This window comes from Nymphalis io, chromosome 10, assembly GCF_905147045.1.
Source record: "Nymphalis io chromosome 10, ilAglIoxx1.1, whole genome shotgun sequence".
NCBI classification, from domain to species: Eukaryota; Metazoa; Arthropoda; class Insecta; order Lepidoptera; family Nymphalidae; genus Nymphalis; species Nymphalis io.
The window spans coordinates 6119181-6145565 of record NC_065897.1 but is presented as its reverse complement, the minus strand read 5'-3'; the positions used below and the strand labels follow the sequence as shown (position 1 = coordinate 6145565).

At 32.2% G+C, this 26385-nt stretch overlaps 2 protein-coding genes across 3 annotated transcripts; one reads left to right on the top strand and one right to left on the bottom strand.

The window, feature by feature from the left end:
• Nucleotides 1-4571: 4571 nt before the first annotated feature.
• On the bottom strand, nt 4572-10524 carry LOC126771312 (phosphatidylinositol 3-kinase regulatory subunit alpha). Its single transcript, XM_050491150.1, is given in 5 exon segments — nt 4572-6968; nt 6970-7150; nt 7326-7622; nt 8707-9405; nt 9948-10524. Coding segments are annotated over 5 exon segments (1317 nt in total). The 5' UTR covers nt 10028-10524; the 3' UTR covers nt 4572-6908.
• Nucleotides 10525-11589: 1065 nt separating this feature from the next.
• Nucleotides 11590-25768, top strand: LOC126771291 (transmembrane protein 145-like). 2 transcript variants are annotated; one of them, XM_050491103.1, is made up of 7 exons: nt 11590-12262; nt 13556-13831; nt 13989-14148; nt 16103-16240; nt 17010-17265; nt 20936-21040; nt 21391-25768. In XM_050491103.1, exons 1-7 carry the CDS (start codon nt 11796-11798, stop codon nt 21534-21536), a joined length of 1548 nt encoding a protein of 515 aa, XP_050347060.1. In that variant the 5' UTR covers nt 11590-11795; the 3' UTR covers nt 21537-25768. The 2 variants fall into 2 exon arrangements, with proteins under 2 accessions (XP_050347060.1, XP_050347059.1); XM_050491102.1 differs by having other exon boundaries at nt 21388-25768.
• The last annotated feature ends 617 nt before the right edge of the window (nt 25769-26385 follow it).

Genomic DNA, 26385 nt, shown 5'->3' with positions numbered 1-26385 from the left:
AGCAATTAAACCATGCACCCTATCCGCTTTAGTGTTGCTCACAATAAAATTTAAATAAGCATTAGATATATTACTCACTTGAATAAAATTATATAATATGTATCTATAATTTTATCTCTATGTAATACTATAATTTTATTATTATATATAATCATAATATTGAAGGTTTGAAATCAAATTTATTGTCAGTCGCTGATAGAAGACTGATAATAAACCATTTTTTTAATTTAAAACAATAAAGTACCTTGTAGACTCTCCGTTTCTCTTGAGTTGCGTTAATTTTAGATCTCCACTGATAACTGCACAAAGATATTAACTATTTAAATTTTAACCTATCTTTTACCCTAAGCAAGTATGCACAAAACACTTTTATCAATGCAATACATTTTTTTTGCATCTGTAAACGTCGATAGTTTCTAGAAACTATTAATGATATGCTTAGATATTTATGTAAAAACAAATTTATATAAGTTTTTATAACTCTTAATGTAATTAGTTGTTGATCTCATTAGTATTCTATTATTATAATTACCTGACATTTATTTCTTTAATTGTAATAATTTTAATTAAATTGAACATATTAATTTATACAAATTACAATTTAATTATGTAATTGTATTTTATTTTCGTTTGTATTAGTATTTTATAATTATTATTATTATTATTTGATCATTTGTTAGTTAATCTTATTTCATATTTTTAATTGTAATTGAATTTGTATTGCATATTATTTGTGATTATTGTTTACTTTGTTTTTATGCACTGCTCTATTTTTGTATCATTTTAAGTGGAAACGTTGATGGATTAAATGGTTTATTTAATGTATAATTATTGTTTGTTTCCCTAATTAAAATAAAATATCAATGATATTAAAAAGTACTTCTTTTTACATGTATAATATTCCTGTTTTCTTTTAAATTCAAATCAATCAATTTTATATTCAAATTTTCAAACTTGTTAACATTACGATTTTAATAATGTTTTGTGTTAAAGGGTAAGTAAAACAGTAAAATAATTGTTATGAGATCAATAAATATTAATAGGTAATCTAGACACGCGGTAGCGTCAAGTCAAGCCAAGTTCAAGCTAACAGAACTGGCGAGCAGCACCGTTTGTAATATTACACGAACTATTTGGAACCACTTTTGACCCCCTCATAATTTAGCTCATATATTGAGACCTGTGAGATATATACTATATGCTCTAAATTTCATAAGCACACCTCAAACGGTTATTTAGATATTAACGTCTACTCACTGTCCAAATCACTGACTAACGTAATAAATACGAAAGTCAACTATACTCTTAGTTATAGTACTAAAAAATACTAAAACTGGTATGTTTGGAAAAAAAAATTAAGGGTGTTATTCCACTCGTTATATATTCACGTGAAAACTGTAAAATCCACATAAAGACCAGCTGTCATCAATTTTGATTGGTAATTCTTACATTACAGGCACTATAAATATGTATTACTAATAGAATCGATTAATTCAAAAATTATAATAAAATGACAAAAAATTACTAGTTAATTTCTGTACAAAAAGTAATGATATCCCATCAAAAACATAAATGTGAAATGAGAGCCAAGTTCAATATTATGATATGTGACTTTATTGTTGACTTCAACGACAAAAGAAGTGAGATCTATATGGGTGCCAAGTTCAATGGTCAGACCTGAAATTTATTTATAACAACATTAAATATTTTATGACAACTTAAAATATCATCTCTTCTTACAACTTAGGATAATATATTGAAGCCTAAGGTCTGACTTGGCTAGTTTTTATATACGAATTATATTATAGCCTTCGTATATGAGAACTAGCCAAGTCAGACCTTAGGCTTAATGAATCGTTAAGCGCTAACACCGGTTCGGAATGTTGATTCTACCGAGTAAAAACCGGCAAGAAACTCAGTAACGAAACTCAGTACTTACTCTTTTTTTAGTACAGAAATGCAAATTTAATAATTATATATATGTATCAATTAGACTTAGTTCCTGCACGAGATCCAACAATCATTCAATCCACGCATTTTTGTCAGACATAATATATTCAGTAATAAAGTAATAGGTTTTACTAATAAGATTATTTTTTATAACTATTTATTTGAAGCATACTTTGCAATAACAACACATATTTTTAATAACATTTACTAAGTAAGTCTAAGTGTCCTAAAAATTGTAACTTCAAAATATTGTATACATTTTTATAAAACATCAAAGATCAAATTTCGGGCAATATTTAATGATAAAATTACTTCTTCCGACGCCTTTGGATTTTTTTTGATGGCTTTGAATTCCATTTTCATCATAGGTATAGCGCGATAGTTACGATATAGAGCTACGGCATATTATTATAAATTTGCCTCTGAACTTGCGCGCAAAATTGTGTCGTATTGAGGTTGAGTTGTACCAAGTTTGGTTGGCTCCGATCACAGGCTTTGGTTAATAAACACTTGTGATTTCAGACACAAGTTTATATTTATCGACGTGTTCTCTACAAATATTAGCGCGGCCGGTGTATAAGGCGTGTACAGTGCTGTCGTCTGTCAACATTGAATGTTGCTCATTTGCACATGTCATTAATATGCAGAAGAAGCAGATTAGGTAATAACACGCATCCTTGTGGAACACTAGAATTGACGAATTTAAAGTCAGAGCATGCACATACCCAATCAAAAGCTTTTTCTATGTCCAGACTAACTGCAAATTGTGTTGTCATTGAGTCCAAGAGGTGGTTTCAACTACTAGCTGAACTTATAGATTAACTAGGTAAACTAGAAGATCGCCGGTGGTAGCTTTACGTTTAATTCAATACTGTAACATGGCGATTCAAACGTTCCCTTACAAGCCTATTTGAATGAAGAATTATTTGATTTCATTTGTATCATACGGACTCTATTAGACCACGTATTTGACTTTCAAAGAAACATAATATGGTAAAAATCATTCAATGGGTCACAGTCATTAAGGATCTTTTCAACTTATACCATTGGCGATACGGCGTTGTTCACAAATCATCTTCAAGATTGAAGCCTATTAAAATTAAATGTTTGATTCTCCAACTAAAAGCTTATAAATACGACAAATTTTAATACTAAGGTTCTCACATTAAAATGCTCATCAGGAAAATCTACTTGTTTGGTTGATAATATATATGGAAAAAGTATTTTACATGAGTTCTATTTGTTGAATTAGTATGCTATGGTACTGTATAATTAATATTTAAAAGGTTTTTTTTATATACTAACATAAATAAAATCAAGAATAACGTGAACATACAGGCGAACTTGCGAACTTAAAAAAAATCCATACCTTCTCCTCAAAAAGGAAAAGGAGGCCCTAGCCCAGCAGTGGGACATTCACAGGTTGTAACTGTACTGTACAGGCGAACTTGTATGGGCGAGCGAGCGATGTTGGGCGTTGCGATATCACGCGTCGTGCGGTCGCTCCAAAAAAAAATTAACAAATCGAAACTTTAAAAAATTGTAAAAAATCATTTTTGCAGATATCGTAAAAAAAATTCGCCCATATTTTTTATATTTTAAATATGATTTTTTGAGACCATAAAAATAAGCTCATCTTCCTAATGAAAGGAGAGCGCCTAAATTGATTTATTTATAAAAAAAAAAGTTTGCATGATATAATCATATTTTTTTCACATGTTATAATCATTTAAAGATTATTTTAGTACAAAAAATTAACTTTTTTTTAAAATTTACATCTTCCTAATTGTCTGCAAAATTACGCTTATGAACATACTTAATAAAATAAAATATTATACAATAACTAAACATGTAATAGGTAAGTACCTATCGATCCGTCCCCACTTGAGTCGCTGGGTAACGAGAAAAGGCGGCACACTGACCTGCAGACTGACTCGGGTGCTTACTGGACATGGGTGCTTCGGTAAGTACCTGCACGGAATAGTCAGGCGGGAGGTAACGCCTTCCTGCCACGAGTGTGGTGCGCCTACGGACACGGCATGCCACACTCTGATGGAGTGTGCCGCTTGGGGGCCTCAGCGCCTTTCCCTGACGACTTTAATCGGCGGAGACCTTTCGCTGCCGAGCGTGATAAATGCCATGCTTGGTAGCGAAAGGTGCTGGATGGAGACGGTCTCCTTCTGCGAAAATGTCATGTCGCAGAAGGAGGCCGCGGAGCGGGAGCGCGAGGAGAGTGCCTCCGCTGACCCGCTTCGCCGAAGAAGACCGGGGAGAAGACGCCGGCGCTATGCGCATCTTCTCCTCCCGCCGTGAGTGTCGCCGGGGCCAGGGGGTCTCTGTACCCCGAGTACCCCCTAGGATTTGGAGGTCCGCAGAAGCGGGCCAGCCGTCGGGACGGCACGGTAGTATGCGCAAGCTATCCCGTGACGTCCCCCGACAAGATGGAGTGGGTACCGCTGGTTTTTTAGTGGGTATTCCGGCGCCTTCAGCGCCGGCGAGTCCCACATACCCCTCACCTCATGTGGGGGAAACACATAAATGAGTTTTTCCAGCGAGAAAAAAAAAAAGGTAAGTACCTATAATTAAAAGGGATGGACGTATTTATAAAAAGAAAGCAAATGTAGAAACTTACTGATAAATCGTTTATTCAACACATTTCAACTTACAATATTATAAAAATGACAACTTTTTAAAGTTTCCATAGGTGAGTTTTATATCATGATTGAAAAAGTACAAGCTGATTTTTATTTCTATTAAATATTTGTTTATTAGATTGGCTTCTCCACTTTGTCAACTAATTTATTATTGAGATCATATTCAATATTTACTACTAGGTAATTGCAAACGATCTGATACATATTATAAAAATAATAGTTAAGTTGTAATATCTACTATACATACAAAATTTAATAATACCTAAAGACGTAAATACAAAAATAACTCCAATTTAATAATCTCACTTAAATAATCTGTAACTTATTGTTTTTAAAAGTCTATATTATATGTTACAATTTATTTAAAGCAATACTCTTCAGTATGTATATAAAACAGTTTATATGAATAGATAAAACTTTTATCAATCAAATAACTAAGTTATCTATTTTTCTGTATACACCTGTTGACATAAGTTTAAATTCTATATTAGAATAAAAAACTCATAAATTCGAAACATTATTGCTACGATACATATTCTTCAAGTGACAGATAGAGATCGAGTAATAATACATGAATTAGCCATACTTCATTGCACAATTATTGTGAAATAAATGTGTATATAAAATATGGTTCAATAAATTTCAACTGCAAAACTAATCCGAAAATTTCATTTTTAAGAAAATAACTTTGTTAACAAAAAACAGAAAGCTATATTTATTTAATCATTTTCAAACCGAGTGGTTACAATTTTTATCACATTAGTATTATTATTATATATAAAAAAAATTACTCAAACATTAATATAAATTGCTTTGAACAAAATTCATCCTTTAACTGGGATACTAAGAAATGGACAAAAAAAATCTGTTTTCCTGTAATAATTGCAGTCCCACTTAAACCATGTATGACATGGGTTGGCTATAATCACATGTTGACAATAAAAAAGTTGCCAATTGTTTTTGTGAAAACGCAGCTTTATATGGCATTTTCTCGGCACCTTCGAGGTACTTTATTTTTTAGTTATGTTGCTTAATTTGATTAAATAGATGTATTCAAAATTGAATTATTTTATGTTTTAAACATATTTTATAAAGGCATAATGATAGATCCTCACAGATCAAATAATTGCAAACATACGGGAGCTAAATGCTTAAATGCACTGCAAAATGAAAATATTGTAAAGAATCCTACATGTCTCTAATAAATTGGAGACATGCAGGCACACAATTCACATTTATTGAAACATACTAAGGGGCAAAGAGTTAGGCTAACACCAGCATTAAAAACAATTTCGATTTCTCGTTTCGTTATCAATAGATATAAGTTTATACTTATCAAACAAAACATATACAAGCCATTAAAACTTGCTCATTTATATAGATATTTTAAATTGATTTTGTATGTTTTGAACTGGGAATGTCAAGTACATATTAAACATCAATAAGTAGAATTCATTCTCGAATACCTGCAGCCTATAATTATTGTTTTGGCTTATTATTATTGAATAAAATTGAATGTATTTCAGATACAAAGATTTAGTTACTGTATCTTTCTAAATAATAAATAAGTTACTTTTTAGTTCCAATTGGCTTTGGTTTGGTATTTTAATTTACAAGAAGGGTTAATTTACTTATCTTGTCTGAATAATGTCATAAACTAATATTTTTGTTTGGTTCTAACTAACCATATTTCTTATAAAAGTCTATATAACTTTAATCTTACCATGTTGTTAGCAGATCTTACTTTTATGAAAAATATATTAGTAATTAAAACTCATGAGCTAATATAAATATGTAAAACTATTCAAATTATTGTTTAACCACAATATTACAATATAAATCAACAATGTTTAACTTATAAATATTGTTTTGTACATTTGACCCATACTTTCGTATTCTAAGATATGATTATAAAATAATATAGACCAGACAATAAAATGCACTTCTTACCCTTACAATTATATCTTCATGTCATGGTAAGACTATACAATGAAGTGCACAATGAAAATTATTTTTTGTTACCATGAACAAAAACTACAGTTAAAAAAGATGAACAAATTGTCCACATAGATTATCACATACGAAGCCATTATTAAGAAATATCACATATTGCATGAGATGCAAAATACGCATCTTATAACCTCTTTAAACGTACGTACACAAGCTACATAAATTATTAACTCTATGAGGTTTGGGCTTCACAGGAGAAATTGGCATTGATGTATATCAATTTGAAAATTGACAATCAATTATTCTAGTCTTTTTACTCACAAAAATGACTAGGAAAGCTTTAAGTCAAATCCATTACATGATGGTGTTATGGAAGTGGATGACGTTGCTTTCTTTGTCGACGCTGATGTGTTTGAAGTTGTGTTTCATGATGAGACTCCTGATGTAGCCGCATGTCTGTTTGTGTTTCCTGCATTTTTTTATCAGGCTTTTTTACTAAATATGCATTGATTGGATATTTTAAAGCAGTCCTTAACTGTTCATTATGTTCTTCTAAAGAGTTAGAAGCATAATGTAATACAAGCTCATTTAAAGTTCTGAAAAAAAGAGAAAAATTAAAAGTTCTACTAGAAAACATAACAAAATAAAAGGTTTTTAATGTGATTTTGATCAAACACATGTATGTAAATACATTAGTAGATAATGTATTCATATACATATTATGTACAATAATAAATTAATAAATAATATACAAACTTATGAGTTACTTACTTGTAGATATTATAAGGCTCCGCAAATCCATAACCTCTTTCAGTCTTAAAAATTATGCAATGATAAACCATATTATTACAACAAATAGATAGAGCTAGCTGACCAGTGGAATTTGGTCTAATTAAAAATGTGCCCTGAGGTTTTCCTTCTAAAAGTTTCTCTGCCATATCACGTGTGCAATTCTCCACCATCCACGTTATCATTTCACGATGTGCATATAATTCTTCAAGTTTATGAATATTGTCATCTTCTAAGGCTTGAAGATATTCTTCAGTTTTGCCTCGTCGTTGTAACCACCTTTAATAGACACAATTCTAAATTTAAAAACAAGTTTATGCAAAACTTTATAAAAATTTTCATTTGTTAACTTTTATTGTTAGTTTAGCTAATCCATTACAATCAGAAGTTTAAGCACAAAAGCATTTACTTACTTAATAATATTATATTTAATAACCGTCATATTTCGTTCAATTAAAAAGTCAACTAAAAACTGTGGAATTGCAGTATTTAAATGTTTTAAGAGAAGTTAGCTTATTATATAGAATAGTACGTTTGCTTTTTTGTAAAGTCATGGAATAAGCAAACAAAGAAAATTTAATTAAGTAATCGTAATGATAAATTTATACTCAGGTCGAATTTCAAGTTGCACAAGTGAATTGTTTTACCGAATATGAAATTGTTCTATTATTAGTAGTATTATAAGCATATTATAAGAAAGAATAAATTATAAAAAATTATATCCAGTTCCTGGGACATCCTGGGACATTTTTCACACACGGAAATCTGATCCCAAATTAAGCAGAGCTTGTACTATGGAAACCAGACAACTGATATACTACATATAGTTGCATAAAGTTGCTATATAATTTTTGTTTATAATTCATCTCGTGCTTGATAGTGAAGGAAAACATTGTGAGGAAGCCTGCATCTGTCTGATTTCATTGAAATTCTGCTACATGTGTATTCTACCAACCCGCATTGGAGCAGCGTGCTGGAATAAGCTCCAAGCCTTCTCCTCAAAAGGGAGAGGAGGCCTTAGCCCAGCAGTGGGACATTAACAGACTGTTACTGTACATAAAGTTGCAAATATACAATATATACATTATTATATACCTATAAAAAAATTAAATTTATTTTTATGTAATACTTAATACAATTTTTTTCAGTAATGTTAAAGAATTACTTGTTAACATATTTTTTATATATAAAATAAAAGATATTTTTTTTACACAAATTCTTATGTCTTTAAAATGTTTATGTACTGTGTAATAAAACACAAAGTTATTTTTAATTTGGCATATGTGTTTTCTAAGTGTATACAATTATGTATATGACAGAAAGTCTGCCAAAATATATAGTTTGTACTAATAATAATACTTACACTTTATAGCGATCTTTTATTTTGTATAGATTTATTATTTCTGATTTTAATTTTGTTATTTCTCTTTCTAGCAACAAATTAGATTCAACAGTTTCTTTGAGAATATTGTGCAACTGTACTCGGGCTTGCCTTAAACTGTTTACTCTCAATATTAATTGTCTATTGTTCTCTATTACATCAATTTTTTCATGAGGCTGAGCTTCAGACTGCATTTTTTCTTGTAATTTTAAGTGATCTTCACATGCTTTCAATGTTTCCTTAAAAGCATCTAAAGCCTGTCTTTTAAATTTTACTTCTTCACGTAACCTCATGTATTTGTCAGAACGCTCATCATAATCTCTAGTTTTTAATACAAATTCCTTATGAATGTCTTTATATCGTGTTTCCAAAGTTTCATCATTAATATTTTCACCTCCATCATTTTCTTGATTTCGGGAGAGTGGGTACATGAGTTTAATATCCAAACTGCTATTACAGTGTGCCAAAGAATACTCAGTATAGAATCCAACGAGATCAACAATTGATTTAAATTCAAAAGGTTCACAAAATCCATAGCGGCCATCTTGATTGTATATTTTAATTAATTTGTTTGTGCCACCTTTTCTTACTGTTAATGTGTAGCCACTATCTTTATTTGAGGCATTTCTGACTAGAAAAGTGCCATCACATGTATCTCTTAATTTTTCATTAGCTTCATCCCTGTAATAATAATTTACTATTACAATTATTATTTGCTGTATTTCAAGACAATGTGATAATAATAATATTTCAACAACTTTTGAAATTGTTTGGGTTATTCAAACAAATTTTATTGAGAGGAGCTAATTATTTGCAAGTAAATTATTATTAATAAATTATTATAAATAATTATTAATAAATCAATTCCATTTGTTTTTCCTTGTAACAAAGGATAAATATTATCTGATGAAATTTCAATTTGATTGAAGATAAGACATTTACTTGTAGTTTAATTAGTCTTTTTGTTGTTTCTAATTATGGATTAGTCAAGCAAACAATGGAAGTATCATTTTAAATGATCACATTAATACACTAAACTTTTAAAATATATTTAGATTTTTAAACTAACTATAAAAATCATGACATTGTATTAAAAATAATTACACAATTATCACATCATATACACATACTACTCATCGAGAAATTACGATAGATATTCAAAATTAATAGTTTCTGCGAATAGAAATAGGAATCATATAAAATAAATAGCAAACTTAACTTACCGAGTAATATCTCCCCAGTACCATTCGGCATTTTCCAAACTGTCTTCTGCAGATTGCTGTGGGGCACCTATTTCTACCATTATATCGTTTTTGTCACTGGGATTTGATATTAATGATAATTAGGATACAAACAATATAGCACTAAGCTTCTTAGAATGCATAAATCCACTACAACCAGCAGGTTTCGGTCACTTCCGCTTGATTGAGGTTACGGAACGAGTACGCCATTAAGTACCTTTAAATTTCACAACATAGTGATCTACTTGAATTAAGGTTGGTTAAAAATATCTAAAATTCATATATTGAAAAGAAACAATCACTGGAATTGGATTTAGAATTCACAAAGGAAAGGGCTACTTGGGTTGACGAGTTACTATGGCTGACAAGTAGGTACTGCCAGTACAAGACGTTTTTGTTGCTATCGAACATCATAATCTACTGTTATACATTTCAAAACTAAAACAATATAATTAAAACGCCATTATTATCCACGTATCTTTTTACAAGTCTCTTTATAGTTGAGGGAAACCGATTAAAACTACTATTTTGTGCTGCAGTTATGTACTTTCAGGGTCCTATTAAGTTAAGTTTTAGTCAAAGTAGTGTTGTAGCTTAGCCAGTGAAATTATTCTAGGGATTACGATTGTCTATCGATACGTTCGTGGTCTTAATCGAAATATATATATTTTTTAGGGACTACAAGATTAAGATAAAATATCTAAAATTAAATATTAACAATAAAAAATTATACGTTCTTATTTTTTACAAGTGGTTTCTTTCTTTTGCCTTTTCGGATTAAAATCAGGTCAGTCACCATTTGTGTGACTGCAACTAAGACTAAGCCGCGCCGGGCGAATGAAATCTCCGCCACGTGGGACAGTCTCAAGGGAGATTCGTCAACTGCGCAGGACATGTTATAATGATGCACTCATGCAACACAGATATTCCCTTACTCTTAATTCTATGGGACTTCAAAACATGACCGGAAAGAGTTCAGGCACAGATTTACCGGCTTTACATGCTTTCCGAGGCACGGAAGTGTACGCACTTCCAACTTACAGTCTCCGGGCTGCTACTGAGAATCTTCGACAGAAAACCTAATAACTTTTTATTGGTCTGAACCGGGTTTTTGAATCTAGACCTTGCAATCTGCGACCTTATATTTAGCCACTGGACCAACCAGGCAGTTCTATCGTGTGTAGTTAATATTAAGACAAGGCATTTACATTAACCACATTTGTTATTAACCATATTTCGATTTTCTTAACAAAGTATTTATTTCCTTTTTTAATTAAAAAAAAGTTTCATATTAGTAGAAATTCAAACTAATCAAGTCTCGATATCAGTGAGTATGAAATAATGCAATTAACAAAGAATCGAATATCTCGGACTATTACTCAATTATTCAATAAAATCGAATCACATTTTATACGGTTAATACTAAAATTTAAACTAACAACAGAGACATTCAAACATAGATTAGAGATATCTCTAATCGTAAAATGTTTAGTTTTTTTGTAATTTAAATATCAACGAAAACAGTAACAACATGACTCTCACGTTTTCTCTATTCAGTATGTATTATCGTACAACACTATGCATCTTGTCATCTTAAACTTGTCAATTTTTATTTCTTGGTGATAGTACGTGAAGACTGAAGTGAACGATTGTGTTAAAATTGAAAATGTTTTATTTATACCAAGTTATCGCAAAAATAAACAATATGTACCTGTGAAAGAGTTTACATTAACATGTCAAACACTAAGGAAGTAAATGTATTTATAATGAGAGGAAAACAGTCAGTTTAAAAGAAATGTTGATATTGTTCTGTTGTACTTTAATGTCAAAATGTATAGAACGCTGATAGTTTTATTACATTCTTGCCTGTTCTACACTGTTTCCACAACACATATAAAGGGAGAATTTACGACACGGGAATATTTCAAGTTTTTAGTAAAATTTGGATTCCAAAAGACAGATATACATTTTCAGAAGGAAACATATGGTTATATATTTGGCAACTTAACGTCAAAAGAAAATTTTAAATATCCTATCACATTTGCGGTTTTAGATAGACCACATTTCTTACATTATTACAAAAGTCGAGATATTGTCGATAAAGAAGTAGCTTGTCAGGTTATGTTCCAACACTTAAATGCTACAGCATATCATCCAAAATGTAACAAATTAGGGCAGGACATATTTAGAAGAATACCTTGCCCCAAAGATAAGCTGTGTGTAGATGAAGATACACCATGGAATGTTATAAAAAATAATCAATTTTCCTATGTTATAAAGAATAATGGACAGCCAAGGTAAGAAGTAAAACCTATTTTATTTATTTAATAAGTAATTAGTATGATATTTTTATCTTTAAGAAATAAATAATTAAAGGTTTTACATCATCTATAACAGTAACAGGTAAAATTACTAATAATTATTTGCATTAAACAGCTCACTGCACATAATTATAATTATCAAATCTTAGTTTTTTTAAAATATTTTTAATTTGTTAAGAAATGAAATTAATAAAGAATAATTTATATCAATATTTTTTCTATTTTATCATACTCGGTAACATTACAATTATTACAAAATTAACCAAAAATTACTCATACTCTTATTTGGCAGTTATCTCTTGTAGTGATAAAAATGTAATCATTGTATTATATACTGCATTGGCCTATAGTTTGTCTCTTGTTAAACTTAGATTATATACTATAATGATATAAAAATTACTTGAATATAATACTATAATGTGTAATGTAATATTATCTGCTTTTTAAATTAGGACAAGACATGAATTTATATGAAATATTGTCAGCTTCCAATCAAGTGCTACTGCTGCACTGTCTCATGTTATTCTTTATTTGCATTCTTGCCTAACTTTTCCAAACTATTTGAAGTATAGTCTATAACCTTTCCCAATATATAGACTATCTAGAGTAACAGCCTGTCCCACTGCTGGACAAAGGTCTTCTCTACAAAGAAGGTTTGGAGTTTATTCACACTACTCTAATGTGGTTTGGAGTGTAAACATATGACTGAATATGATAGAAAACACACAGTATTAATTAAATATGCTACTCAAACAGAATTTAAGAATCAGTATTTTCAAACTTACAAACTCTCATTGTGAATATCAATATAAATCAAATAAATGAAATGTTGTATGAGTGATATATAAACAAATAAGTTAAAGAATTAAAGTTTGTTAAAGTTCTTGTATGTATATTTTTTTAAATATATAATATTTTTATAATTTAAAAAAGCCGAGATGGCCCAGTGGTAAGAACGCGTGAATCTTAACCGATGATCGTGGGTTCAAACCCGGGCAAGCACCACTGAATTTTCATGTGCTTAATTTGTGATTATAATTCATCTCGTGCTTTACGGTGAAGGAAAACATCGTGAGGAAACCTGCATGTGTCTAAATTCACTGAAATTCTGCCACATGTGAATTCTACCAACCCGCATTGGAGCAGCGTGGTGGAATAAGCTCCAAAACCTTCTCCTCAAAAAGAGGAGAGGAGGCCTTTAGCCCAGCAGTGGGACATTCACAGGCTGTTACGGTTACGGTTATGTATATTTTTAAATTTTATTTTCAGGTTCTGGTATGTGTCAATAGTGGCATGTTACTTAGATGAGGTGACCTGCACTTGGCATCATTATAAGGGGGCACCATCCCCGGACAACACAACCTTAACAAACATGCCACAGACTATAGAATATGATTTTTGGCTTGTTAATGGTAGCCCTAACCTTTCTGTATATAATTCAATGATGTATCAATTCTCATTTGATAGACAAAATACATTGGAGTTGTATTTGTTATTCTGGCTGTGTTATATTATCCTTTTGCCAGTTCAAATCTATGCAGTAAGGTAAATTATTATATATAATGATACATACTTTTCTTGATTTTGTTTAACTTTCCACTATTCTTATTTTATTTTCATGAGTAAAAATATCTTAAGATGTGTAAATCTTAAATTTGAATTTTGTTAAAAAATACTAATTAAATATTGTTTTATATTTTAGAACACAGAGACATCCAGTGACCAAATTGTTTACATCTAGCTTAGTTCTAGAATTTGTTGCACTCTGCTTCAATGTGCTACACACTGTGAAGTTTGCAGCAGATGGAGTTGGATTTGCGGGCTTGGCTGTAGCTGGTGATATACTGGATATTATGAGCAGAGTAAGTATGTCATGTTAATAAAATATTAATGTATAAAACATATTATAGATCATCTATCATTCAATTTAACTGGATTTTTTTATAAAATAGTTTATTTAGTAAGGTGGTAAGAAATTTTAACCATTCCATACATCGCCAATGTGCCACCAACCTTGGGAAGTAAGGTGTTATGTCTTTTGTGACTGTAGTTACACTTGCTCACTCACCCTTTAATCTGGAATTTGTTTATTTGTAAGTAAGTGAAACAAACAGCATATTTTATATTATATAAAACTTATAAAAACCTTAAATAACACACATGCCAATACAGTTTCCACAAATAATTAATCTGGAAGTGAACATATATATAAAATAGATAAAACAGTAAAATTAAATGTATGGTAATTAAAAAAAAAAAAAAACTAACAAGTGTAAAAATGTATATAAACCAAACCTATATCATGTGAAATATGAAAAAGGAAAAAAAAAAAAAGTTAATAACAAATCTTAATCTAATTATTTTAAGTATTTTTAAGTATCGAGTTAAACTTACCGAGACCGCTGCTGAACAAATCTATGTGGTTATATTTATCGTAAAGTTGCTACACGATCTTACTATAAAACTATTTTTGTAATAATTTGTTTGATGATTTGGAGTTGCGAAAGTGGCTTTGTACCGAGCACTTAAGCGAGGACAGTTAAATAATATTTTATTTAGGAGATAAGGCGAATCTATAAGGCTGTTAATAATTTTAAATAGAAACAATTGGTCTCTATGTTCTCGTCTAGTTTTCAAGGACAGTAGAGTAGGCAAATCGTGACCAAATTTATATTTTAATTTTTTAATAAATTTATTTTGAATTGTTTCGATTGCTTGAATATACTTAGCATAACATGGATTCCATACAGTCGATGCATATTCCAAGTGTGACCGAACGTAAGCATTATAAAGTATAATGTGTGTATTAGGGTTCCTAAAGTCAGTACCTTGCCTTGAGATGAAGCCCAACATTTGGTAAGATTTTAAAGTAATTTTTTCAATATGCTTATCGAACACGAGTTGGCTATCAAGGTGTACACCAAGATCCCGTACCTCAGTTACCCTTCGCAATTTAACACCAAACATTGAATAACTGAAAGAATGTTGCATTTTTTTTCTTGAAAATGTTATAATACAACATTTAGCCAAATTTAGTTGTAAACCATGCAGTACTGTCCTAACCTATTTAGATCATTTTGGAGTTCGATACAATCCTGGTTATCCCTTATAACTTTGAAAATTTTTGAAGAAGAAGAAGCAACATAATACAACAATACTAAGTATTACTGATTGACGGTAGAATATCTGATGAGTGGGTGGTACCTACCAAGAAGGGCTTACACAAAGCCCCAGCAAGTAGAAGATAAAATGATGATTCAAAAGTGTTTGCAAGAGCCTACATGAATAAAGTATATTTTCATGGCTATTGAATATTTGAATTTTATATAATAGATATGGATTTTTATAATGATTTGACTTATATTTACATTTACATTACATGCAACCAAGTATTAGGAAACAGTGATTTAAAATATTATTAATTCTTATTTTTCTGTGGTGCTCATAAACAATATAAAACATTTTAATTACTTATTTATCTATTTATGTCAATAAATTTTAGTAAAATATTTTATTGAAAATAATTATATATTGTCCTTTATTTTGCTAAATGAACAATATCCATACTTCATTACATTAAGTAAATTGTCCTTATTAGTATTATGAAAAAAAAAACTAAATTGAAAGCAAGTTTATTTAAATTTTATATGGAAATTGCTTGAGTATCTAAGAGGGAGAATATTTGATACAGAATTAACACAAGAGGTTGCCAATAAAAAATACTCAATATAATTATAAATGTTTTCTGATTTAATTGTTTTATTTACAGTAGCTTAATGTAAGAGTATAATGTAAGAGTTTTTTTTTCTGTTTCAGACTTTATTTATGTTGCTTCTTCTTCTATTAGCAAAAGGATGGGCGGTGACTCGATTAGAACTGACTTACAAACCATTGGTATTTGGTGTATGGATGGTTTACGGAATTGTTCACATTTTACTATATGTTTGGAATACGGTAAGAATTAGTTTATTTCTGAATGTTAATTATATTACACAACAATGTTTTTTATTAATAAAATATGTGTAATTTCCTTAAAATACCTTTGTTCTCTTGGCTGATGTCAGCCGCGGCGGCCTAAAGGAAGACTGGCCACCTGCGCAGGACATATTATAATGCACAAGTGTGTGCATATGCGCAAACATATTAATTACTTTCTATATGAGGCCGATAAGGCCGGGCGGGAAATCCGGCACGGATTTCTGCTTATAAAAAAAATATACATAGTATACTCGGAGTATACTATTTATATATATTGCAAGTAATTTTTAGTCTGTTTGTTTTATTCTCATGCTGTACATATTTTCCTATAAATCTATTTGTTATTCCCTAACCAGCTTAGTTTAGTCCACAGGTCAAAATCGAAACCTTTTTCTTAAATACGAAGAAGTCATTTGTCAAGCAATGGAACATATATGGACTGTCCATATATTTCCCATTAATGTTTTCACGCGCTGTTACTTGTTACTAAGCTTCAACATTCATCATTCGCACTGCGAAACTATGGAATGCTTTGCTTGAGTCCGTATTTCCTGATAGGTACAATGTTAGTGTCTTCAAATCCAGAGTAAACAGGTTTCTTATAAGCAAGCGTGCTACATCTTAGACCGTGTCGATGCTTAACATCAGGCAAGTCAACGGTCAAACGCTGGCCTATTAATAGTAAAAAAAAGCTTGTTAATCAGCAATGTTATTGTATCATCAAGTTGGATATGATTATTTTTAGACTGAAGTGGACATAATAGAAGAAATCGATGAGTACCAAACATGGCCGGGGTGGTTGGTGCTGACGCTGCGTGTCGCGATCATGACTTGGTTCGTGCTCGAACTCCGGAACACAATGATGTACGAACATAACATGCCAAAGTTAAACTTCCTCCTACATTTTGGGGCTTCGAGTCTGGTGTGGTTCGTCTATTTGCCAATTATAGCTCTCATAGCTCTGCAGATTAGTCCACTGTGGAAGTTTAAATTTATTTTAGGTGAGTACGTAGCTTAATATAAATATTATTTTCCTTTATTTAATATTTTTCATTTATTTTATTTTTATTTATTTATTAATCCCTTATTGCACACAATTTACAAACATATAAAAGAAAATGTCGTACATATAGTATGCAAAGGCGGCCTTAGCACTAAGTAATCTCTTCCAGGCAACCTCTTTTAAGAGAAATGTTTATGTTTTTTTTATACTAACACTTATTAGATGTTTGTATAATAAAACATTGCTATATTTGAGATTTGCCGTGGAGTACCGGCTTAGAATAACTCCCCCAATCTCATCCCGTGGGTGTCGTAAGAGGCGACTGAGGGACGGGGAAAAGGGGGATGGGCAGCAGCGTCCCCCCCCCTTAAACATCTTACCCCCCTACTGCGCTCGCCAACACGCCTGCCCAGCGTGGCGAGTATGGGCAAACCCTCTTTAATGGCAGATACGCCCAAAAAAAGGCCCCCAGATACCGGCAAGCCAAAGTAGCGGTCGCGGTATCGGCAGGGCAGGGGGTGCTAAGAATCACCGGTTCACGGCAGGCTACCATATAAAACGACTTCACATGGCAACGTACAATGGACGCTCGTTGAGGCTGGACCATCACCTCGCCGAATTAGAAGTAGAGTTAAGTCATATAAACTGGCATATACTGGGGTTACCTGAAGTCCGAAGACAGGGGGAGGACACGATAATCCGGTAACTTACTCTACTTCCGCGAAGATGATAACCTCTCCCAGGGTGGTGTCGGTTTTCTAGTCAAAAAGGATCTCATTAGCAGCATTGTGGAAATCAGTAGTATGTCGAACCGGGTAGCGTACCTTGTCCTAAAACTTTCCGACAGGTACTCCCTGAAGGTCATACAGGTATATGCGCCAACTTCGACATACTCTGATGATGTGGTTGAAGCGATGTACGAGGACATCGCAAAGGCCCTCAACGACACCTGGAAGGCCCACTACAATGTTGCTATGGGAGACTTTAATGCTAAAATGGGAGTACAAGATAGCGGTGAATCGAAAGTCGGACCTTACTTGGGCTTGGGCTGAAAAATCACAGGGGGCAAATGCTGGTAAACTTTCTCGAAGGGCAGGGGCTCTTTTTGATGAATTCTTTCTTTCAAAAGAAGCCTCAAAGGAGGTGGACTTGGCGAAGCCCCGATAACGTGACAAGGAACGAGATAGACTTTATCATTTCGAATAAAAGGCACATATTTAGAGATGTTTCAGTGATCAACAGGTTTAATACCGGAAGTGATCACCGCTTGGTTCGAGGCACTCTAAATATCGATTTCAAAGCCTCCAAGCTGCTCAAGGCTCCGAAAAGTTCCAAATGGAACTTCAAAATCAATTCACCGCGTTAAAAACCGTAAGCAGCATTGATGAGAGAACCGACACGCTGGTCAAAATACTGCAAAACACATGCCGCAAGTGTTTTACGTCACAGAGAAGAGACAACGCACCAAAACTCTGCTGAGACACTCGGGCTCATGAGAAAACGACGAGAACTACCATCGTTTTTGTCAGATAAGGCCTTAAACCGAACAATAAAAACGCTGACGCGACGCGATCTCCGCCGCTCCAATACCCGTGTCATCAAGGCTGCGATTGACTAAAATCGGGGATCGAAAGTGTTCGCTCGCAAGTTTGGGAGGCCGCGTCTGACAAAACTTAAAACTGAAAATGGTGGGGTCGTTACGTCTAGGCCTGAGATTGTCGGAGAAGTAGAGAGGTTTTATAGGCAGTTGTTCTCTTCAAGATCGGATAAACCCGTGGGAATCAGTATTGATGACCAGCGCGCCCCTCTTACGCGCCATTACTGCGCAGAGGGGTGAGACAGGGGGATGTAATATCCCCGAAACTGTTTACCAACGCGTTGGAAGACGTTTTCAAAACGCTGGATTGGACTGGGTATGGAGTCAATGTAAACGGCGAGTACATCTAACAGCTTCGATTTGCTGACGATATTGTCATCATAGCAGAGTCGCTGGAACAACTCACCGAAATGCTGCGTAGCCTAGGCGAGTCTTCCCGGTGTGTCGGTCTCGGTATGAACTTGGACAAGACCAAGGTCATGTTCAATAGGCATGTCGTGCCGGGACCGATATACAAAGGAGGCCGCGGAGCGGGAGCGCGAGGAGAGTGCCGCCGCTGACCCGCTTCGCCGAAGAAGACCGGGGAGAAGACGCCGGCGCTATGCGCATCTTCTCCTCCCGCCGTGAGTGTCGCCGGGGCCAGGGGGTCTCTGTACCCCGAGTACCCCCTAGGATTTGGAGGCCCGCAGAGGCGGGCCAACCGTCGGGACGGCACGGTAGTATGCGCAAGCGATCCCGTGACGTCCCCCGACAAGATGGAGTGGTTACCGCTGGTTTTTTAGTGGGTATTCCGGCGCCTTCAGCGCCGGCGAGTCCCACATACCCCCCCACCTCATGTGGGGGAAACACATAAATGTGTTTTTCCAGCGGAAAAAAAAAAAAGGACAGATAATACAAGTCGGTAGGAACAACTTCGAGAAGGAAGCCGATCGAAGAATTCGCTTGGGATGGGCAGCATTTGGCAACCTTCGTCAAGTCCTCAAGTCGCAATGTTTGAAGACGAAAGTCTTCAACCAATGCGTCTTACCTGCCATGACATACGGTGCCGAAACGTGGACACTAACTGCGGGACTAGTCCACAAATTCAAAGTCGCTCAGCGTGCTATGGAGCGAGCTATGCTCAGAGGATCTTTGAAGGATAAGATCAGAAATAAGATTATCCGGAAAAGAACCGGAGTCACCGAGATAGCTTGCAAAATTAGCAGGCTGAAGTGGCAGTGGGCTGGTCACGTATGTCGTAGGACCGATGGCCGTTGGAGCAGACGAGTCCTAAAGTGGAGACCGCGAATCGGCAAGCTCAGCGTAGGGCACCCTCCAGCCAAGTGGACCGATGACCTTAAAAAGGTGGCGGGCACCAACTGGATGCGGAAGGCGGAGGACAGGGAGCTTTGGCGCACCTTGGGAGAGGCCTATGTTCAGCAGTAGATAATGATTGGCTGTTGATTGATTGATTGATATTCGAGATGCAGTGCTCTAATTTATTTATTTCAAGTTATAGAGGGAAAATATGTACCAAAATAGCTCATAGGGACTCAGTGATTATTTCAACGAATAAAGGGTTGTGATTTCGAGTTATGGCGGATTTTGGACTTGAAGGGAAGTAAACGAAATTTTTTCAAGTGTAGTATAATTCAAACCGAAATATTATAATTTTCCTAGTGCTCGTTTCATTTTGTATCTCTTCAACTGTCTAACAAACAAACATCCACGTTGTCGATTCTACGTACTTTACTTACTTTATACTTTATTGTACACCACAAAGAGAAAAAAAATACAAAACGTTGATAAAGCCTAAATAAAAGTAACATACAATTATACAAACGAAAATACGTATAACCTAGTTCATTGTATAAGCACAAACTATTTTATTTTATCCCATTTTACACATGCAGAGAAAATATTAATATATTTATATATAAATAGAAGAAGACAAAACAGTTCTGCCTCTTTTTTTTTCAAAAATATTGGAAACAAGAATAGAAAAAAATATGTTGGAAACGTGCAAATTCCTTCTTTCTCATTTTTTCCGTAATGTTTATGGTGTAGTAAGTCATAATATTTCCCTTTTCAGGTATAACATACTCAGCTGATTGCTTAGCGTTTTGCGTGATGGCTCACCTTTTATGGCCGACACGATCCGAGCAGTACTTACTTCTAGCTCCGTCTAATTATACAGGTGATTACCTTAATATTTTCAAGAACATTTATCTATTGATGTTAAATTAGGATATTAAATTTCGTTTTTGTATTAAGAACTTTTTGGATGCTCATAATAAATCGCGTTACGCTTTGTGTACATAGCTCCGAAACTACACAGGAGTCGAAACGCCTGTTTATTTCATATATATTATATGAAATATTAATAAAAAACCCTTTTTATTATAGTCAGTATAGGGTTAGGGTCAGTGCCATAACCCCAAAGTAGCTTCGAACTAATTACCAATTATTTAAAAAAAAAACACTGCGACTTATTAAGTTGAAAATATTTATTTATTAGTGTGTTAGAAAATACTGTATTTACAGCAGGTATAGAAGAATTAGACGAGTTCAATGAATCCCCGCACGTCGTGCACAGCGACACGGTCGCGCTCACCGCCGTCGAGAGCATCAACGCAGACGACGAAGATGTTATATTCACGCGACCACACACAAATGGCACAGTTTTTTCATAGCGATTCAAAAAAAATAATTAAATCCATATTAAATTATTCATACCAAGGTTACCTTACCTTCCTACCACTACTAGGAACCAAGGATTCGTGATCGGAGGATTCGAAATTATCAATTGTGTGAATCGATATGCAAATAGTGCTGTTTTGAAAGGCCAGTGATGTAACGCTGTCTTGGAAATATAGCTCGGTGAGAACGTGTAAGCATTGCCGCTCGCGTGCGTATCGGTTTTTCAAATGACAAAGTTCACGAATTGCAAACAATTTACAACAAATGTTTACATATAACTCTTTCTGATAAAAAAAATTATTAAAATTGTGATGTTTTTAATAAGTAATGTGAGTAAATATTTTAATCATTACGTAACAGTCATACACGCGATTTTGTTTTGTGCTTAAACTAAAATATATTTGACTTTGAGTTTTTTTTTATAATGTCGCTAGAAAAAAAACAACAATTTTTGTATAATCTTTCATAAATTATATAATATATGATAAATATTCGTCTAAATAGGTGTCAATTTCGTATCCGTTTTTATTATTGATGTTATCAAGCCTTTCGACTTCAGATACAAATAATTTAATATACAAAGTAAGTTAGGATTACTTTAAAAATAAATTAAAACCCGACTACGAAAATTCGTGCGCAATGTTTTTACAAAGATCTATCTTCCTATCTTAGTAAAAATATTATTGGTTTATTTTGTAAGTAACATTGGATTTAGTATTATATCTCATAGCGGATGACATGCTAAGAAGAAGCTACAAGGGAACAAATAAACATACATTCAATAAGTACACTGCCATCAGTATCGATCAATTTGTAACATGAACTAATTTTAAAAATTAAATTTGTGCTTACTGAATAATAAACATAGAGACTGTACAAATGCTTGAAGTAACTATTTAATAACTATTGTGGCTGTTGGAGTCTGAAATTTCGGTTTTGTTTGACCTGGTTACATTTTTTTTAAAAATTTATAAATTAAAATTGTTTTTCGGGCTTATGTAACGCAACGTTGTATGAAAGTAATGCACGCGGGTGGAGTTGCTAGAAAAAAAAAATAGCATTTATCTAAATAAGGTTACGTTTTTTAACAAAAATAAAACATATTTTTTTATTGATAAATATTTTTTTCTTATTATTTAAACTATTCAAAATATTAGTATCACAATATTTCGTTTTAAATGTATGAATAAAATTAATTTCATATTTAAAAAAATTACCATACTTTTGTGATTGTTGAAGTTGTTTAATTTTTTTCTACCAAATTTTATTCCACAATTTTCGACATGTTTCGTCAATGTATCTATAATAACATTAGTATCTTATTGATAAACTTAAATTTGCTTTTAATTATTAGAATAGATGTTATTTGTAAGAATAAGAATATTTAATTTAATAAAAGAATATTTGTTTGATTTTCTTGGTCAAGTTTCAGTTTATTAAAAAAGTGCCAATGTCGTTATCATAATTAAATAGTTCAAATAGGATAAAATGTTCGGCAGGTTTACATCACGTTTTATAATGTGTCGACAGGCTAGAAGGGGGAGTGTCTCACGCAAGACGAGCGTCACTTGGTAATACAACCAATTTAATTACTATTGTATGTCTACATGGAAGTAATCCATGTATATCTATGTCTGTAAATAATATTGTGTGATGTATCGTTTCAAATTTACGAAAGCATCACTGTTTTTTTTTTATATTTATTAGTATTTCATCTCATGCACGTCTGTGAAAAATAATATTTTATAATAATTAATAAAATCTAGATGAAAGTATGCGAATGAAAATAATAATTAATTATTATTTTTTGAAATGATACAAATAGGTACTTTAAATTTAATGAATTTATTGAAGTTTTTGTAAACCTGCCCTAAACAATTTAAAATGAATTTATTACCTTTTAAATGTATATTATTACTACGAAATGTGTATGTGTATAATGTTTGTTGTAAATTAATGTAAATGTTTGTTGTAAAAGTGCTAAAAACTAAAAAAAAATGCTTAATAGGCCTTTATTCTTTAGTTTTATTATTGATATTTTAGAAAAAAAAAATATATCCAAATTAATTATTTTCATAATCACAAGTTTATTATTCTATACTTGTAAATTATAAATATTATTTAGTTTTCTGTGATTACAAATTTAAATAAACAACGTAATGAAGTGCATGAAAGATGATTGCGAGATTCAAAATATGTTTAAGTTTTTTAACCAATGGTTTCGTTATATTGTAATATCACATGGTTCAATTTTAGTCAACAAACATTCGTTAATATATAGATAGTTTAAATCGAATGAAAGATCAAATAAAGTATTTAATTAAATTAACAAAAAATTGAAATGTGTTTTATTGAATTGATTTGAGTTGCTTCAATTTGATTGAAGTCTGTTGAAGTCAATAACAAATTGTTTTCGATTATCTGTTGACCAAAATCGACTCTTGTGTTCGCGGTTATATTTGTATATCCATGACATTTCATCTATAGTTACGCGACATAGTTCATACGTTGTTTATTTTCTTGCAATACATTAACCGTTAAGTTGAACAAACGATGAAGGATATCTCTTATAAGAGTGAAAACTTTGTTGCTATATATATTGTTACATTTCTGGATGGCTAGATTTTGGCAATTGAAAGACAAAGACTAGACTTTATTACGTGTATCGAGATTAAATGCCATGGATAAATTCTTGGTTTTATTGCCGCGTACATATAGGTGATGCGTCGCATAAATCGCATCTACTATGAACTGCCTCAAATTTGCATAACTCGCCCCATTATCTGTTAATAACCAACAGCAAGCAATTAAAATGCACATTATGTGCGCAAGTATGCGTGATTTGTACTCGCGATCGTGTGCTCAATTGGACTTGGCGATTTTTCCACGTAACGACGTAAGATTTAAAAAGATCATGTCTGTATTTTAGTGATGCATGGTAAAAGTGTTCGAAGTTGATAAGTCTAATAATTATATGAATTATATTATTAATAAGAATGTTAGCTAGAGTTATTGTAACAAGTGGGCTAGTTAATGGAATTCTTAAAAATGTTTATTAGAGGTAAAGGACAAAAGTTAAACCACACCTCATACGATTCGAACGAGTGTTATCTAGAAAAAGGTGTCACGTTCGAAGATAAACATTTTCAAAAGTTATTAATAAATAAAAATTCTCAAACAATATTTTCAAGATTTGAATGATACCTCAAAATTATTAAATGTTAATTTATATATATTATGTTAATAATATATATATATAATAAATGTAAGATTTTTTTAAATAAGTCTCAACTCCCCAAACTATTAGTTATTTAACTTTTTTACTTATCTCTAATTAAACACAATTTTGAAGATGTTAACTAGCCCAAGTTTCGGAATTGGTTATCTATATTACAGTCAATAAGAGCTCTCCATTTTGAATTATAAAGCATTAATATTCTTAATATACAACAGCTTACTTTTGTTATGTGTTATAAACTAAAATATTATTTTTCGATGTTTCTAATTTTTATATAACATTAATGGTCAGTTTAATCATGGTTTTTGATACTGTATTATAGATATACCACTCGCTCTATAATTGTTCCTCGACGCTTATGATTCGAATAAAATGATGTGATTTTCGATTAATTGTAAATATTTTACTAAAAAATAGGTACAACTAGATCTCTGATGCTAAAAATTAAATTTTATTGATAAAATTTGATAAATGTACTTATGGGTGTGTAAAATAGTTTTTTACGTATAGGTACTGTTTTATCTTTAAAATAATTACGATTGAGATTGCGGAAATTTATATTTCTAGCAATTGCAATAGCATTCAGTCAACAGCAGTGATTAGTTTTTGTTGTTGTCAGTAGATTAGTTTGAAAAATTAACTTATCATCAATTGAGGATCGAAACGACGGTAAGGAGCGATAGTTTTGTTCTAGTGTCGAAATGCTTATTACAAATAAAGTGATTTTAAACGTTTTAACAAATAGCACAGTTCCGTTTTGTGATAAGTACAAGGATTATATATGTATATAAATACAATTATATAGTTTTATTAGTGGTTTAAGTGAAAATATATTTTTAATTCTACATATTGCCAATTCTGTGCATGCAAACTATTTGTTATATAAGCAGTATTGTCTAGTAAATGATTTATTATGTTGTAAAGTTCTCATGTGCTGTTTACATCACCGAACAATTAAAAATGTGCATTAAATATTGATAATCTATTTTTACTCTTTTTATGCTGTCCTTTAAAAACTAAAGATTCTCCATTTCATAAATATTCCGATGTTCAGGGCGCACTAGGCGTCTTGGACACCGGCGAGTCCCACTTACAATTGGGGAAACGCGAAACGCATTTAAAAAAAATGGTCGGTGTTACATGCTCTGACAGTGTAAATTTAAATTATTCTTACATTGCTGAATGCTAATATGCATGTAATATGAGCGACCATGATAACTTAACATCAGGAATTCCAATTGCATAACCGGTTACGTTCATAGTGATATGCAGTTAGCAGAATGTAATATTGTACCGTCTCAAAATAAGAGTCATCGTGAAACGAGTGAAGAACGGCAGCAGTTTTCAAAATTAAAAGATATACGTAGATCACTAAATGATTATATTAAGTAATTAAGTGCAAACATTCGATCACTAAAAAGAAGTGTGATCGAAGGTGTAAACCTATAAAAATCTTACAAAGCTCATATGCGAAAATATTTTGAAAGAAGTTTCTTCGCCGTGCCATAACCTTGCGTTTTAATCAAACAAACTCTTCGAGCCAACAACAATAATTTATTTACCCACACATAGTTACAATAAATACATCTAATACAAAAGGAATT